General features: G+C 36.9%; 2 protein-coding genes across 6 annotated transcripts in view; one reads left to right on the top strand and one right to left on the bottom strand.

Moving 5' to 3' along the window:
• LOC124164929 (probable helicase with zinc finger domain) overlaps window positions 1-1490 on the top strand; it is a 55870-nt gene extending 54380 nt beyond the window's left edge. For all 5 annotated transcript variants that reach the window (XM_046542166.1, XM_046542164.1, XM_046542165.1 and 2 more), the window contains one exon: window positions 1402-1490. The gene's annotated coding sequence lies outside the window, so the exon portion shown is untranslated. The remainder of the gene's footprint in view (window positions 1-1401) is intronic.
• A 10044-nt stretch (window positions 1491-11534) lies between these two features.
• Window positions 11535-15794, bottom strand: LOC124165824 (protein Dr1). The gene is made up of 3 exons (XM_046543351.1): window positions 15260-15794; window positions 14539-14702; window positions 11535-11876 (listed from the first exon to the last, which is right to left on the bottom strand). Exons 1-3 carry the CDS (start codon window positions 15465-15467, stop codon window positions 11754-11756), a joined length of 495 nt encoding a protein of 164 aa, XP_046399307.1. The 5' UTR covers window positions 15468-15794; the 3' UTR covers window positions 11535-11753.
• Window positions 15795-18493: the final 2699 nt, after the last annotated feature.

Below are 18493 nucleotides of genomic sequence, written 5' to 3'. Positions count from 1 at the left end.
CCCCACATGGCAGTTTGTGGAACTTCCTTTTTTCATGGCTAGTGGTGGTATCAAAATGATATTCCTTTGATTTTTTAATAATTTGCTTACCCATATTTGACGACCTTGAATAAAATGTATGGAACGGAAAGAGGAGAAACATGTAGATGTAAAAAGTTAAGCTGGCAGGAGAGAGAGTGGAGAGCTACGTCAAATCAATCTTCGGATTGTTACGTAGGCTTCCGTGGTGATTAAATTCATGAAGGTTTGTCGGGTTTATGCTGTCCTATTGCTGTGCTATCCTTTTTTTTTTTGGTAGACGACAGTTTTAGGTGCGTTCAAAACTGTTGTCCACCAGAAATGAGTTGACACGGCATTAACCCGAAAAACCTTCATCGATTTTAGGATTTTTGGCAAGTAATGATGAAACCCTTGGTGAGTTACGCAATTTAGTCATTGGTAGAAATCTTTGCTTTGAGTGCCAAAATAACATTTACAGTAAAACCTCTATGTAGTGAACCTCTTTGCATCATAAACCTCCACACTTCATACCACCCCTACAGTCCAGTCAGATTTACATGAAAATTTATAGGCAAACCTCTATGCAGTGAACCTCTTTATCTCGTAAAACCTCCACTTATCATACCAAGGAGACACTCCAGAGATGGCCAAACTACCTCCGCAAATCGTACCGAGACAGCTAGAGACCATTAATGCAGCCGCGATTACGTACATGGAATGACATTTTCAGCAATAAATGTTTCATACTTATTTTTTTTCTTATGCACCTTTAATATACTGTAATTTTCAGGTAAACCATAAGTTATGGCCATTTTGTTCCATATGAGAGCATACCTTACAGTAAATAAGAGAAAAGGCATCCAGCTATCCAAATCATTTTAAGTGACTGTTGAATAAAGAGAGATCACATCATTTTCTCTCGAATCATAGTAAAAATCACTAGATAGCGCTCGCTGTCTGTTATTATTAAATAATAAATGTGTGTTCACTAATGCATGCATGTTTGTTTAAACACATAAATACTATGGTTTAAAAGATAGCAATGCCTTTCATTCTCGAAAGGTTATGAAAAAATGGTGCCTATCACTAAAACCTCGCTATAGTGAACCTCCATGCATCAAATTGCCCAAATATTGGTCCCCTCCATTATGATGTAAAGAGGATAGTTTTACTGTACATGTAATGATGGAATAATTTCCTGGAAAAAAAATCACCATACAGTATTTGTCTGAATATAGTCCCCCTTTTTTTCCAGAAATGCCAATGGTAAAAGTAAAGGGGGGACTATATTCAGACACATTTTTTACAATTTTTCCTGAAACTGAAGCCTCGAAATTAAGGGGGGGGACTATATTCGGAGAAATACAGTATTTTATACTAACAAGTAAATGCTGTTTACAGGGCCGTAGATCACCAAACCAGCATGTGGTACGTGGAGGAATGGGATCCATGCGTGTTCCGACGTCTGAGGAATCACACAATGATGTGCAGCAGCAACAGCTACAGCAACAGCAGCAAAGGCCGATGAACAACAGTGACCACATGGGCAACCACCACAACCAGTCGGTGCCTCCCCGGCACAATGCCATGCCACCCCAGAATCAGTCGAGGCACCAACAACAGCAGCCTCAACAGCAACGGCGTGGCGGAGTATCGGATGGTTTCCAACAATCTCAGCAGCAGCAACGTCAAGCGCCGGTCATCACGTATGCAAGCGTGCTCCGTGCTCAACCCCAACAGAAACCGCCTGCACCTCAACAACCCCAGACAAGCTCGAACCCCGGCATGAAAGGACAGGGAAGAGGGGATCCATTCTCATTGTTGCGGGAGCTTGGTGGAGGTAAAGGCGGGGCAGGAAACCATCGCGGTGCCCCTGGACTTTATCATTACTTTGCATGAAATGAATAGTCAATTTTCTCTTTAATTCATTTCATCTCCTACTAGTATTTTTAAACGAAAGATATTACAAAAAAAAAATGAACCCGTCATGTAGGTTAATTGTAAAGTATCAGTCATCCATCAAGGTTATCGTGTGTTAGTTATGAGGGTTTTACTGTCACTCCCTCATGTGAGTAATGGTTGAAGTTTATAAATAGTTTCATTATCCGAGAGACTTGGAAAAATATAATGATTCAGAATCAAGTTGTGCCCGGTACCTTGCATGTCATCTTTTTCATCCACATTTGCTCTGTCCAGTGGACAGAATATTCATGCAAATTTTGAAGACATTTTTCTTCTATGGAGTGTGAGTGATGTTTCTAGTGTTGCTTGTTTATCCACAGTGCTTTTTGTTCTGGAAAAAAAAGGTTTGGTGGACTTGATTTTGACGGTTTTTAGTGCAGGTTTTGGAGGCTAGTTATGGGATAGTTATTCAACATGAATCATTTTTTTTTCTTACTTTGGACTGTAAATTATAGATTAATCTTAATTTTTTTTCATTCAATATAAAAAAATGAAAATGTGAGGTGGTATTGTAATAAAAAAAAGGGTCACAGGAGGTGTTCAAGCTCATTAAATAAGAAATTTGTCTTCGTATCTGTACATTTTATTCGTAATTGAAGTATTTGCAGTTGTTTTATAAAAAAATAATCGAAAAAATTCTATTTTAGGCATTTAATGACCATGAAATGAAAAAGGACTAAACCAACAAAAGATTTTTTTCGAAGTCAAATCTCAGCTTGTACATTGAAGCCAAGGTGTTTCCCAATTAGGACTTCAATGATCTTGTCATTGGGGTCAGCCTGATAGCATTGGGTGTGATAGATCATTATTTGGTTAGGATTTCTTTTAAGTGTAAAGTGTTTGCTAAATAGATGATGAGGCCACACTCGTTTAAACATTTTTGGCAAGAGTCATTGTTGAGTGTAATTGGTAACTCTGAAGTATTATCCAAAAAAGAGCATGGGTGGTGTGTAAAAAGATATTTGTATTCCCAATATTGATTGCCCTGCTTATGGAGGTAAAGATAAGTCTGTGGAAATTTATGGAGCAATGCAAAAACCAGAGAAATTTTAGCTTGACATTAGGCCTCTATAAGCAAGCCGTGAATTCTCCAACCAAATCCTCCGTCCCTCTTGCCACATGAATTAAATGTCATTGCAAGTGCTGGCTCATGAAATGCTATCATCCTTGCTTCACTATGAAATCTGCTTCGGTTCATATTTCCCTCTTGTTCACACTCGGCCGTATCAGGTGTTGATTGTTCACGAGACACTAGGTGTTTCCTTGTAAGATTGGATTCCCCTTTCTCTCGTGTGCCTCTGTAATTTTTTAATGAAATGTTTAGGTGTATGTTTCACTTTAAAGTATAATTTTTCTCTTGGAAAATAGAAAGAGTTAATGGAACTGTCATCGTTTATCATTTATGTGCTGTATAAATACATTTTTCTTTATATTGGAGATGACTTATTTTTTTTTGTCCCTGAAATACTGGATTGTAGATGTTGTTGCTGTTAAGACTTGACAGTTTTCAGCAATTGTGGATGGATATAATTTTCAAAAAAAATAAGACATTCAATCAATTAAGTGTATCTTTTTGTCGCGATTACTATTTCTCATGTGTGAAATCCCAAGAACATTTTATTAATATTATTTATTTTATATCCTAATTTTGCAAACCAACTGTCATATGATTTGTACAGTTTCGTGTGTGTGATGTAATGGTGTGACAATATATATTGCCGCACTGAAACAAGGGGTTTGATTTTAAAGACTAAAACTGAAGAGGACTTATGTTTGATTTCAGTCTGCCCAAAATGGAATGAAAACTATCATAAATTGTTATTAATTAATTTGCTTCTTACTTGTGTGTGGATAATACATGTGAAAGAGTTGGCTGAATAATGAAAAAAAAAGAGTAACTCTTGATGAAGTGTTCTCCTCATATTAGAGAAATTTTCAGTATTTGGTTGTTCAAAGTTGGGAACATATACATATTATATATATACACACATATAAATATATATACATATATTTTAGAGTTGTATTCTTCGAATATATTTGTAGAATTTATAATGGAAGAACTTTGATCATGGGTTGGTGTTTCTATATTTAGCACTAAAGCACACCTCACTTGTTCGGTGACAAGTGCTTGCACCATTTTTTGGGGTGGCTCAACGTCCCATAGTCACGTGGAAAAAATAATAAAAAAGGAAGGAGGGAAAATGAAAAAAATCTTTGAAGATATCTTGGTGGACCATTTATTTTTTTGTAGAATTAAAGAAATTCGAATTCAATTAGGGAGTTGTTATTTTTGTCCGTATAATCCTTGGTTTAATCTTATTCATTTCATTAGAATTTTTTTGTTTTAGGGTATTGAACATAACATAATTCATCTCCAATTCTTTCTTTATACAGCTTCCCTAATGGAGTTTGACTGTTTAAGAGATTCTGTTAAGATAATGTCGTTGTAGTTTATGTCAAAAAAATGCCATGAAAGCTATAAAAAAAATACCCTCACCGTGACTATTGTCTTGCATTTGTGTGTTTTATGATATTGCATAGTTATCTGTACTTAATGAAAGGAAGATATACCAGAGAAAGAGAGAGATATATATATATATATATATACATATATGCAAGGTAATTCAACTTTTATCTCTGTAAATCATGTTTTTTTAGGGAAAGGCTTGGACTTAAGCAGTTTGTGCAAAAAAATACAATAAGTATCAATAAACAGTTTTCAAAAAAGTATAACTTGAAACGCCATTTTCAATTGGAAATGTTTTTGTAAATAGGATGAATTCCATGTCTCAAGTAATGTTTCAATGACCTTTTGTTCAAATGGAGTGATTGTTTCTAAGGGCTTTCTGCAGCTCAGCCAATAGTTGAGAATCTTATACTTGTATGCTGTTGGAGAGTAAAAGATGCATTCTATTTGCCCAAAAATCATGATTTGTTATTAATTTACTTGAAGTTTGTCGACTTATTCTGAATTCACAGTATGGTGTAAGGAGTGAGATCAATCTATGTAGTATCCACTCCTGTGATTGTCGTAAGCCATTTGCTTTAGAATGACAAATTAATTGGTTATTCAATAAGGGTAAACAGTCTCTTGCCCTAGTATTCTAATATTATTCAGCAGTGTTGATGGAAGTATTATTTTTCCTTTCATAATTGAAGAGAATCCAATTACAGTTATTGATCAGTTGCTTTAATGCAAACTCCCGTTTATCCGAACCATTGAGGATCGGCGGCACAAATTATTGGAAAACACTGATAATCCAAACTTCCACATTAATTTCTTGTAATGTTCATGATTTACGTAAATCAAACAATGTATTATGATTTACATACGTAGTCTGATTTTTTATACTGCTTCCCGGACTCGCTGAGAGCTTTCTTCACCGGACTGCAATCTTTTTTGTGGCGACAATGTGATTTCACTTGAATTTCCACTGTCCCATATAATACATGGACCTCGAAAACCACGCATCCGTGGCGGCGTGATCACAGATTCAGGAAAGTGGCTTGTAGAAGTGGTTTGCACGAATGACTGAAAAACTGTGCAACATCGGACACTACACTGTCGGGCAGTGGTGGATCCAGGATAGGGACAAGGGGGGGGCTAAGTGGGGTTTGAAATTCCAGTAGAAGTGAGGGTCGGAAAAAATTACCATTCTATCTAGTGTAAATTGGATACCCAAGGGGAGGGCAAGGGAAGAGGAGGGACCCCGTAGATCCGCCTCTCTTGTCGGGCATTAAGTAGCATCTTGTGCTAGTTGCACGGGATGCAACTGCAGCAGGATGTGGATTCGTGATAACTGAGAGTGATCGTGCACCACGATACTTGGAAAACTGGAACACGGAGTCCCGCAAATGCAACTGCCGTGCGATCACACAATCAAGCCGCAGCGGTTCTAGGATACCAGGAAAACTGTGTACACTCACAAGTGCCTGGCTGTAACTCATGCAATCTCTACTTCCTTTGTCTTAGCTTCCACGTCCGCTGCTGTCTTCACTTCTACTGTTCCCTTCCTCTCAACAAAATCTCCTGTTTCTTTGGGCTTATTTCAACCGCATGTGAGGCCACGGCAGTAATTGTGCATTTGCCATTTGAAACATACATTTAAAAGTCGTAGAAAACATTGTTCTAAATTTACAATTGGTTAGCGATTGAAGACTCTTCTGAAATTAATCGTGAGTTTTTCCTGTCACTCATCGTCTGCTGCAATGATAGAGCAGACATCCAAGTAAAAAACTATTATTTGTGAGCAAGTAAATGCAATTACAGGACTCCCAATCAACCGTGAATAAGCCGTGAATTTCGTCTAGCGTGACAAAAACCTGGAAATAGGCGTGAATTTCGTCATATAACTTTAAAAATCTCTCAAACTTGATTTAAGTACTACGATTGAAAGAGCAAAATAAAAATTGATACATCGATCATGTTTCAACGTCAGTCATGCGCAGACACTGTTCACGTATTTATCTGCACACGTATTGTATTCTAAGCGCAATCATTGGTCCGTGTGCCGTGATGATACGTAGACCTGAAGCCTGTACCAAAGCCTGAAGAATGGTAGCCAAAGTGTTCATTAACCCTGGTGAAAATTCAGACACTTCTTAAGTTCCCTGGCATCCTGGTCACTCCATTTTCACGCTCACGACCTTTAGCGGGAGCTGAATTTAGCTAACGATATGTGACGTCAGGAGAGAGAGATAGCACTTTCATCGCTGCCTTTGCATTCACGGTGTCTGTCACTTTTTTTTTTAATTTTTAGTTAACCTGCGGCCGATGATCGTTACGCAATCAATGTTTCTGCCTAAAATGGTTTATCTAAAAACAGTGAATTTGACGACATCTGGACCGTGAGAACCTGGAAAAAACCGTGAATTTTATATTTTAGTTTGAGTGGGAACTATGAATAATGCTGTTTTACGAAGGGAATTATAATTGAAATAATAAGCCCTGTGTAGCCTCGCATTAAAATGCAGTAATAGTGTTTTTTAGCGTCAGATTTTGTTTTGTAATAAAACATGGAAAACATCTAAAGAGTGTGAAACTCATGCACATATAATCTGCCGCTGGATAATCGGGAGTTTGCTATAGTTACATTATTAACCTTATTAAAATAGGGATTGTTTATTATAGACTGATAATCCTGTATGTATCGTGTGTTGATGTCAGTCAAATGTAAATTCATTTTCTGGAGCCAGGGTAGACCCCTAGGGTACTTCTAATTCTATTAATTTTCTGGAAGAAATTAATTGGATGCTATCATAAGGTAGCACTACATGTTGGGACTGTTTACTCTGGTATGATTTTATCAAATTATGCGGGATGCCTCTTATGCCAAAATGTTCCAGCTTACTCTAAAGAATTTGGTGATCAACCCTATCAACAAATCGGGTTGACCCTAAGATTATCACGAAAGCACTTTTCTTTCAGGCAAAATCATTTACTCTCATTCTGATGACTCATGCTTACATTTTAGTGTAAATTAGGTTTTAATTTTTTTACAATGCTAATTGTAAGATACAATCCTATACAGACGTGATACCACAAAAAATTATTTTGTTGGCAACCAAGTGGTTCATGCTCAGCTAATTGTTAAACCACGCATGACCAAAGAAATATGATACATTAAGTATGAGTAAAAAAATAGGACATGTCAAGATATGTGCGGAAAATCACATGTGTGTGGGGGAACGAACCCCAAATCAAATTGCTGGTGAAATACAAGAGTGAAATTCATGATAGTTAACTGATGAAAGTACCTTAATTTATTTGTAGTATGTCTGATAAGAAAGCATGGAGCTTAGCTTACTATGCGAATTGCATATTTGTTTGTCCCAAGATACAGTACAAGTCAGAGTTACTCCAAGATAGTGAGTGCTGGAAATTTGGGGGATTTAATTACCAAATTACCATCTATTGTGACTAGGTTATCAGCATGAGCTTTATTTTTATTGGAAAAATAAATTATATTGGTCTTGCAAATGTTGAGCTCAAAATCATTGTTACTTCCCCAATCAAACAAAGTTTGAGTCAACTATGTTGCTTTGGCAGCCAGACCAGATGGTGCAGATATGATAACATTTTTGCCATCAGCAGATGGGATGGGTTTTACTCCAGGGACAGATTTTAATACACTGGGATAGTGATTAATATAAATCAAGAATGAAACAGGACCTATAATAGAACCTTGGGGTATGCCCAGCTCAATTTCTTTTTAAGAAGAAATGAATTGGGTACTGTTAGATTGCACTATATGTTGGGAGCGTTTACTCAGATATGACTTAATGAAATTATGTGGGATGCCTCAAATGCCAAAATATTCCAGCTTATACTAAAGAATTTGGTAAATTTTATAGGTTACTTTTGCTTTATATACCTCTACATAAGATAACCCCACCGTCCTAAGGCCTTGGTGGGTCTTCCCTCCAAATTTCAAACAATGAAACTACCCTATTAGGGGTTAGGTGGAAGAGGGGACTTTTTAGTCTCAACCACGACCGAATAAAGTCACCAATAAATGCTCAGAATCAGATATTAGGTGCGTACTAGTTCCCAAAAAGGAATTAAGGTATGTTTACATGGCATTGTTTCCGTGAAGGGCGGAAAATAATAGGCTAAAAAAGAGAACGGAATCGAAAGAGAGCATATTGCAGTGATTTGAATTTGGCGGCAATTGCTGAGTAGCCAACGTGAATGTCATTTAAACATGTCGTAGGAACAACTTTTTCCTAGCAAAGATGTTTTTTGTGGAGTGGGACCCCGTGCTCTAACCACTAAAAACATTGAATCTCTGCGAAAAATGGACATTGCAACACATGTGTCATTTGGGAGTCTAGTCGCGGCCAGCTCAAAATCACCCCAAGGATCCAAAACACTTCTTTGCAATACGCCGAGTAGGTATTTTTTAAGGCTTGAAACACAGTGTTCTCTACCCGGTAAATTACACCCTAAGGAAACTGTTTTGCTTGATGTTGAAGGATATTGTCTTTCTTGATGAAAATCCTTTTTCGGCAATTGGTTTTTTTACGGAAAATAAAAGAATAGATACAGGTATTGTGAGGATCGCTACTGTAATAAAAAAAGCACCCCATGCGTGGTGGTTTAGCAAGCATTAGTTGTTTTTTTTTAATATATTAGTGGTTCTAGATGCTATTTTAAACATATAAGTGAACCTTGCAAATTTTATTCTTTCATTCTTACAAAGTAAAACCTGAAGATATGAGTTATATTTATTATTTTCACATTTTAAAAGGTAAGTATGTATCAATGCAGAAAGCAAAGGAGAGTAAAACGTAAAAAAATTCTAATTATACCATTTACGAGAACACCTCCTGACATAGCTTAGGACTTTTAATAGCCGGCTTTGAAGATGTCCATTTTAGAGCAAATCTGACCTCCCAGATGCATAGATTTTATGTAATTTGAGGCTTGTATCTCTGCGGCGAGAAGAGCATGTAATAAGGTATCTCTTTAAGTTTTCCCACTTAACTTGAGCAGATGGTGTTGGGGAAGACTTCTTCTTCTTCTCAATGCTCTGGTTGTAATTACTAGGCGTGGTCCTCAGGGGAAAGAGGATAAGCATAGGGGGTGCACGACCAGCAATCAGTGGAGGGGACCACGATATGCCATACGCAATGGACAATCCTGAAGTTGCGAAGGGCTAGGAAAAACGTTAACAAATTCTAAAGATACCATCTACGATAATACGTACCGACATAACATACGACACTAATTGTAGGCCTCTAATATGCTTTATGGTGGCATCAATTCACCAATATAACACGAGATCTAAGATGGATATACATGTTGAGCAAAGATCCTCTACATTAAATTCAGATGGACCATATCACAAAGGGGTTAAGCTGCATAACGTACTCCCTCACAGAATTAAGGGTATAGACTCTCTGAATAAATTCAAAGCTGAACTGAGGAATTTTATGCTCCAAAAACCAATTTATGCATCGGAAGAGTTTTTTTGCTTTGCAAGGAGGGTCCTCTGTAAGGCAAGGTCTGTATAATACAACTGTACTATTTTATGTATATATAATGTGATATGAATGTATTGTATGATAAGGGCAGAGGCCCTTTATTGTAAACAATTTTTTTTTTTTTTTTTTTTTTTAATGCTGTAATTCTGTAAATTTAATTTGATTCAATTTGACGAAACTATGCAAATGTTCTTGCCTTAAGTGAATAAAAATTATTATTATTATTATTACATGAGGCATGTAGGGGGAGACTTTCAAGCCAATTCTCACCCAAGCTCATGTTGGGTATGGGATTGGGGTCCTGGGGTAGTATCACGCAATTTGTTTTTCTGCCAGGAACAGTTTGAGAATAATTTCATGTGTAATTATGTCAATTTCATTGGATGTTATAGTTGAGCCTGTTGGATAGTAGACTTCATTTTAGAGCAAATCTGACCTCCCAGATGCATAAATTTTATGTAATTTGAGGCTTGTATCTCTGCGGCGAGAAGAGCATATAATAAGGTATCTCTTGAAGTTTCATCATTGCCAAAGTCATTGGCAAAAAATATGCATGCCACTCATTTATGATAACATCCCAAATCTCTAAATTCTATTTCACCCTCTTTTTAACCCAAAAAAATCCATTTACAAACTATGCTGTCAATCTATGCCAAATCTTAAGACTTATTTACGTCACATGGTGCAATTTCAGTATCGGTCCCTTTAAATATGTATGTGCATGAATAATTTTGATTCTAATCCTATCAATTGTAAGGTAGGTCCTTTATAAACTTAATTTATAAGCACATGAATTTTGAAAATTTGGAGTCTTTTCTCACCCAATAGTCACACAGCAGGTACTTGACTGAAGGCCATTTCTTTCTCTGTCCATCTCCCACCCAGTAGCAATTCTAGTACATTGCTATTTCTCAAAAAATCACATATTTTTTCTGCATGTAAAATATAGCTATCCAACTTTGACATTGATGAAATGCCTCCTCAAATTTTGGTTTTAAAACCTAAGAAAGAACCTAAAATACTTACAAATTCTAACTTTTTTCTCAACAAAATTTTTTAAAGATTTCATTTCACTGTGTACGACGAGAAAAACCTGACAACCACCATCACATATATAGTAAATAAATAGTAAAATCTGTGCGAACATATTCCCTCCAATGTGGCCCGAACCAGGCATTCGATTGCACTCAACCCCAATTAAAATACACGATTGAGGAATTTAGGACGAGCCCAGCAGTATAAAGTTGAAAATACTGGAATTCACAAAATGAAAAAGGCTATACGAGACTGGATCTATTTTTACCTCACACGGCCAGTTAAGGGTAGATGTCAACTTAAGCAGATTATCAGGAGAATGCAAAACAGTATTGATACCTTTTTTGTAGAGCATCAAAAGGAGCAATAATAGCTGGAAAGTAAGAATGTCCGAAGATAATTGGAATAAAATTGAAGGGATTTTTTTATAGAGTAGAAAAGAAATACATAAGTGTAAAATCTCAAAACACGATGATGGAGTTCTACCACAAACATATTGTCAAATAATACATGAACGCAAAATCACCACTTGAACAAAAATACTACATTGGTACTTGATGAATATTATTGCTTTATTTATTTAGCAGTAATCAACAGTATCCATTTCCTCATTTATTTAAAAAAAAACACTCATGTCAACACAAAAAGTCATACACACATCACTGGATGAATTGTCTTCACAAGAGAAGCACCAAATTGTTTCTGGAGTGGTAACTCACTTCCGGGAATAATTAATCCAAATGAAAAAGACGCAATATGGCTTCATTCTCTCACGAATAGTCCTCGTCATCCCCATCTTCATTAACTTTCTGTTGCATTGACGTCATGAGCTGAGCGGCCGCTTGCAACTGGGCCCACTGCTGCTGCTCAGCAGCTGCTTGTTCTTCCCTTGCCTGAAGGGGAATGAAAAAAATTAGCTCATCACACACAGTTTTGAGGACATAAAGATAATATCTAACCACATTTAGACGATTATTCAACCAATATAAACTCAAATACAAGCAAGCAGGACTATTGTGACACTATATCTTTGTAAAATGAGATATAAAAGACACTCAGTGTAATTGATCAGACAAGAATTACGGTTTACATGTTAAGAAACATATTTAAAGTTTTCATAAAGCAGCTACAAACCAGCTACAGCACTTTCAACGGCAATGAATATTATTAAAGCTGAAATTCAGCTGTCAATGGACCATAGAAAGTCGTTTGCACATGTTAAATGTATACTCCTAATACATAATAAGATTTTTAGTAATACCAAAGATAAAATTGTCTTTAAATCATTTCCTCACACTATGAGCTAAATCACATTTTTATATGATGACACATACAATTTTAATACAACACCAAGGTGTATAAATCTGCAGCCAAGTTAAGGAGCCAGCAAGAAATCTAATGCACAGCCTATATGTGACAATAACATTTTCATAGCGAAGGGTCAAGAAATGGCTGAATAACACTAGACAATGATGATACATAAGAAACAAAAACTTTTATACAATGACAAATCCTTCCTAAAATGCTTAAGAGTTCAAGATTGAATAATTTACCTTTGCTGTTTCCACAAAACTTATTTGACATTAGCACAATGCATTTCATCACCATAATCATCATCTCTGAGTGACACCGAGGACATCATATTAGAACCCCACACCATTTCCGCATCTGACACAAACGATAAATTTATAGAGATATTTTGCTGAACATGCTGTTATGGGAATTCGTTTTTACCCCCCATGATTTAAGACTAATAAATGCAAGGCATTATTTTGTTACAGCATTTCCTTTAAATGAGCAAATGGATAGTTCCTAACATCCAGCACCACATGCCTTTAGAGGTGGCTTGCATGGTAGATCTCCCGCACTTTCTGCCTGCATTCCTCCCTTACTTTTGTGCATACCGATGGCTAAGTTCTAACAACACACATCTCAAAGACATATGACGATTATTCAACGGTTTGAGACAGGTATCTTAAACAAATAACATTTAAAAAATAAAATACAAGCAAAAAAAATCTTTGTTTGCAAATGAATGCCTGTTTTTCAGTTTTATGAACTTTTGGTTTTTTTGAACTGTGGTTTTTAATTTCAGTGTAAAAGGAAAAAAAATTATTGCTCTCGTGAAAAGTTGCTAATTTTGAGATACGTGTTGTTAGAACTTAGCCATCGATATATGGGTCGGAGGCCACATGGGGTAGGGGAAAAGCAATCCTTCCATACTTCTCCTTTGGCTGTTCCATTTCCATAAAGTGCTCTTAACCCTGAGGCACAAATCACAAAATGCCCTTTGTGCCACTCTCCGTTTCCAAAATGTCCTCCACTTGGACCTCCATCTCTGCGGCCATGCAGTCTCTCTCACTGGCATTGGAAAAAGAAATCCTTCATACATGTGGGTTAAAGAAGGGGAGTATGTGTATCAAGGGTTGGCCGTCGTCATGGCAATGGGGAGAGGGATTTAGGGGAGAGACAGGGATGTCGGATGATCTATATGGGATTGTGGAAAGGGTTTTCCCACTGCCTGCAAAAAACCTTGCCTTCCCCCATGTCGTAAATCAGTTACGACCTCTTTGAATGGACATTTTGGATTAAGTATGTAGAAACTGATGTCGCTTGAGCCTCAGAGGGCGAAAAACATTTTTCTGAGCGAGCAAAAATGAATACATTCACTTCCAATGAATCGTTTCTGTTTACTTGGGAAAACGTAAATACCGTATACTTATGAATATAGTTCCCCTTTTTTTCCAAAAATGCCTGTGGTAAAAGTAAAGGGGGGGACTATATTCAAACGCATTTTTTTAACTTTTCCCAAAAATTAGGGGAGGGGGACTACATTCAGAGGAGAGGGGGAGACTATATTTGGAGAAATACTGTATCTATGTAATAGAGGTCTTATATTGACATTAGGTTTCTCATTTAGTATAAATCATGGCTAGCCCCGGTGATATCTCTACGGAGTCACCCGAAATGCAATGTCACATTGCATGCTAAGTAGAGGGATATTCTTTTCCAACCTCTACTCCAATAAATCTTACAAGTTGAGAAATTAGTCCGTAATTTCAGGTCAAAGTAAGAAATTCCATTATTACAACTCCAGAGTGTGAAGTAATTATCTTACTTCATCATTTTAGCAGGAACCAGCCGCTGAGGCAAGTAAACTATATCTTTGTACATGAGCCCTCTCAATGCAGCTGGGTAGCACGCAATTTCGTATATGGAGAGGGGTGTAGGGAGGGGGTCCAAAATCAGGCAAACAAAATTTTGGAAAAACAGGGTACTAAGTAGAATGTTTTAAACTATTTTTAACACTTTTCACAATCAAATAAATTTGATTTGCCAAAGAAATATTTTGTAAATTCATGATTTTTCAATATTTTGTTTTCTTCTATATAGGAAAGTAACTGTTTTCATATTTCGGGGGGAGGGGGTTCCGGAACCCCCATACCTCCCCCCTTGCTAAGCCACTGACTCAATGTACTATCAAAGACATTAGGAGAAGAACGAAACACATTTAAGATTTGGCGCCCAAAAAGGAGTGTGATAAAAATGATTTACCTTAGCAAATAGTTCTTGCTGTTGCCTTAACAATTCTTCTTCTGGAATGCCGAGATTTTCCAACCTGGTAGACTGCATCCTGCGCTTCGCAGCCACAGCTTTGCAGTCTTTCATAACAGCTTCTGCATCGGCTCGATAATCTCCAAAGCCCAATCGATCCAGAGCTTTAAAAAGATAATCATAAGGTAAGCAATTACAGGAGCATTTCAAGACCAGGGAAAAGGCAACTGACCTAGAAATAAGCGCTGTCGAAACAGACTGTTTAGTGATTTAAGGAAGGTGAGAGTAAATGCCAAAACACAATTGCAGGGGCAAACAGGTAACAACAACATTTCATAGCACATGTACAGCAATAGAAGACATGCTGATTATCGATTGTGGGGACATGATATAGCTCACGAAAAATACCCTAACAAAACACAACTCAATACATAAATAATTCCCGTACGTCGATAATATTGTTGAGAATATAATATTTGAACAATTAATAATTTACTGTCGCAGTAACCAATTGGAATACCGTTTTAACTTGACATAAAGAAGTGTATTCCACTAAACAATTGGTAAATAGGGATACAAATGATAAGAGAATATATCAAAAATAACCCTTAACCAAGGAACCATACGACAACGATCAGCTACCACTAATCAAATACTTGAAGGCAGTCCAAGTCACATATTTTCTTTGAGTATGTAGGGTGACACTGGTATAAATACTTACCTTGAAGAACATGCTCAGCGTTTATAGTTTTCTTTGACTGTTGATTACAAATATCATTTGCTTCCGAAGATATTAAATGAATAAACTCCGTACAACAGTTCAAAATTAGCTCCCGCGATTCATTCGCTACGCGAATGTTTGGCAAAATTTCTTTTATCATTTTGTTAATGGAAGCTCGAGGCAAAGTTAGCTCCTCATCATCAGCCATACTGTCCACTGGTTCACAGTTCTTCTAAAAATATCCGTAACTTTAGAACCGCTGCAATAATAAGGATTCTAACACGTTAGGGATTGCTGGCCTGAGTCGAGCACTAAACCGTACTAAGACAGGACACACAACTTTCGTCCCTTCTTGCGCTAATACTGAGAAACTAAACGAATAAATACACTCCACAACACCTATGAACTCATTAATTTCCTAAATGCACTGCCTCACTGCTAATTAAATTAGCTGCGAATAGCCAACGACGAAAATATGTCACTTTGTAGTAACTTTGACCTACCCAACTTGAGAACTTGTTATGACAATTGAGGATCCCATTGCGTGCTTTGCGTCCTTTGCGCATGGCGGGAGTTTGAAAAATGAAAACATTAGGCACAGACTATTATCACGAATTAAACTGCATTAAGCAGTCAATTAACGATTTAAAGGTCGATTTTGTTATTAAACGAATAAAATGGTGAATTTTTAAATAAAAAATGTGTAATAAACTTACATAATATCTGCGGCAAGATATACTATAAGATGCTAGCGAAGCTTGGACACAAAAATCCCCACTTGCAATAGATCTTCACCATCAATGTTTATTACTATATTACAGCAAAAAAATACTTTTAAAAGCACTAATTGTTCTTACAGGGCTGCAAAGTCATGTTTTAAGCTAGATTGAAGCACTCTTAGAACCATTTACGAAGATAGAGACTATCTTCTCTGCCTAAACAAAATGCAACTGTATTATCGTTATATATTCTTTCTTTTTCAATTTTGAGTGGTTTCATGGACGGCGGAATATTAAAAATAATTTTAAAAAATCATTGATGAATTCTTAAATTCACTTGTCCATGCATATCAAGCCTCAGATGCATTATTGGTGAGAGGTGTTGCCTGCCACTAAGGCGAAATGGAAAGTAATCCCCCCCAAAGAAAGAAACCCCCAAGTCAACGACCTTAATACGCCCCTTTTCATTGAAACACAAAAGGACGGGGACAATTCATAAATACGTTCTGTTACAAGTTGCAACACTTCAAATATGAGATTTCTATGGAAAGGGCTACAAGTAGTCTGGGAAAAGGGAGTTAAAAAAATAAAATTTTAACGCAAAATATTCGTGACAATGAAATGCAAGATATACAACTTTGAATTTGCAACTTTAAATCAAGGATGTGTTAATTAGTACGTTTCATGATGCATCTGAATTATATAGGCCACCATATATTACTAGATCAAGAACATGAATGGGTTAGATTTTAAAATAAATACATAGTTCGATCAATAAAAAAGATACATGAAAACACGCATAAATTAAACTCGTCTTTCGACCCTGCCGGGAACTTCTAAAGTATGTCTTTGTCTCTAGAATCTAGGATGTTCTGAAGAACGTAAATTCTACAGAAATCATCGTCGGTGCTGTAGATCGGGTTTCTTTTTTGTAAGAAATTGTCTGGAAAAATGTTCATTTTGGTTAACAAATCTGTATAAATCATTTCGGCAAAATCAATGCACTCACTCGCAGCCTGGTTCCTGAAAATCTGTTTCTTAGTACTCTGTAGTAGAGTTCCTCATCTAAGAATTTTTACAGAGCACGGGGTCATGTTCCGTAGAAATCATCTAAGTCGAATTTACCCTCTCAATGGATGATTCCGCAAAACCAGTTCTGTGTAACTTAAGGAATATCTATTAAAATTTCGACAAGGCCATTTCACGCAGATTAAATGAGTAAACAATATCAATGACACAATAATGACCGAACATATATGGAAATGCGCCGAGATTCCGGCCAGAGATATGCTATCGGAAGTAACATTGTCTGCAAATGAGTTCAAATCTGAGGATCAGCTTCAATCCAATTAAAAAAATTAATTAGCGGCTATAGAGATAAGGTATTCATGCTAAAAAGTTTCCCTTTTAAATATCAGAGGCATTATCCACGTGACTGGTGAGTGGCCAGAAATTTGCTTTGTAGGAGGGGTGGAGTGCTTTGTTCTGGTGTTATGCGGATAGCCTATAGTGATATTTTGTTGTCAGTTCGCACGCAACAGGAAACACTAAATTTCAATAAATCAGCCTAACAGTTCATGTTTATAATGCTGGAAGTTAAATCAAATTAAATCGTAGGTAGAAATGAAATGTGACTAAATCAAAATAATACTACATATTACTACACCGCTGATTACACCTTCACTTGGCAACAGCTCGGCGCGCGCCGGTAGTCGCTGTTTTTACCGATCGGCGACCATCGCTTCGCGTACAAATATAAAAATCGTTATAAGCTCAACGCAAACTAGTCAAAAAAATTCATTAGGTATGTACAAAGATACGGAAGACTGGCCAATGACAACAATAGGGTGGTTTCCTATATTTTTTATTGCCTATATCGAAAGATTATTACTCCTGGAGTACGTATTTCACGCTTTTAGATTTTTATATGACGATATATGTATTTTTCGCGATTAAATGAACAGTGAAAATTTTCAAGCGCGCGAAAACGCGACGGGTAAGTATGAATGCCGGGAAAAACTCCGCGTGACGTCGTTCTGCTTCCCGCTGCCGCAAGTGAGGTGACCTTGGGGCGAGGCTTGAGCGCTGATACGACGCAGGATGCTAGCAGGTAGCTGAGTACCATGCTAGCTGGTAGCGCTTGGCTTAAATAAGGATTATTAATACCTTATCAAACGAAGGAAACTTTTCGACCTTAGCCAGTTTAATAGGTGATTATTAAGACATGTTTCCCTGAGCTCTGTGCCTCATGCATGCATTGGTAACCTCAGACGAAGTAAAACTCCTATCCTCTCGTGTAGAAACTAGGTCCTTGTGACGTCACGTGGAGTGGCATCGCATGGGCGCCAATCTGGCCTTTTTCAAATGAGGATAAAATTGACCCTTGCCATTCGTCTAAACCGGTATTTCTAAAACCAAATAATTTGTATATTATGAATACACTAATGGTGGATAACGAATCGCAATCAATGCCTTTCGTTTTCTTTGATGAAGGAAACTACCCCATTCTAAAATT

Source organism: Ischnura elegans, chromosome 9 (assembly GCF_921293095.1).
Source record: "Ischnura elegans chromosome 9, ioIscEleg1.1, whole genome shotgun sequence".
Classification (NCBI taxonomy): Eukaryota; Metazoa; Arthropoda; class Insecta; order Odonata; family Coenagrionidae; genus Ischnura; species Ischnura elegans.
This window is presented reverse-complemented; position numbering and strand designations above follow the sequence as displayed.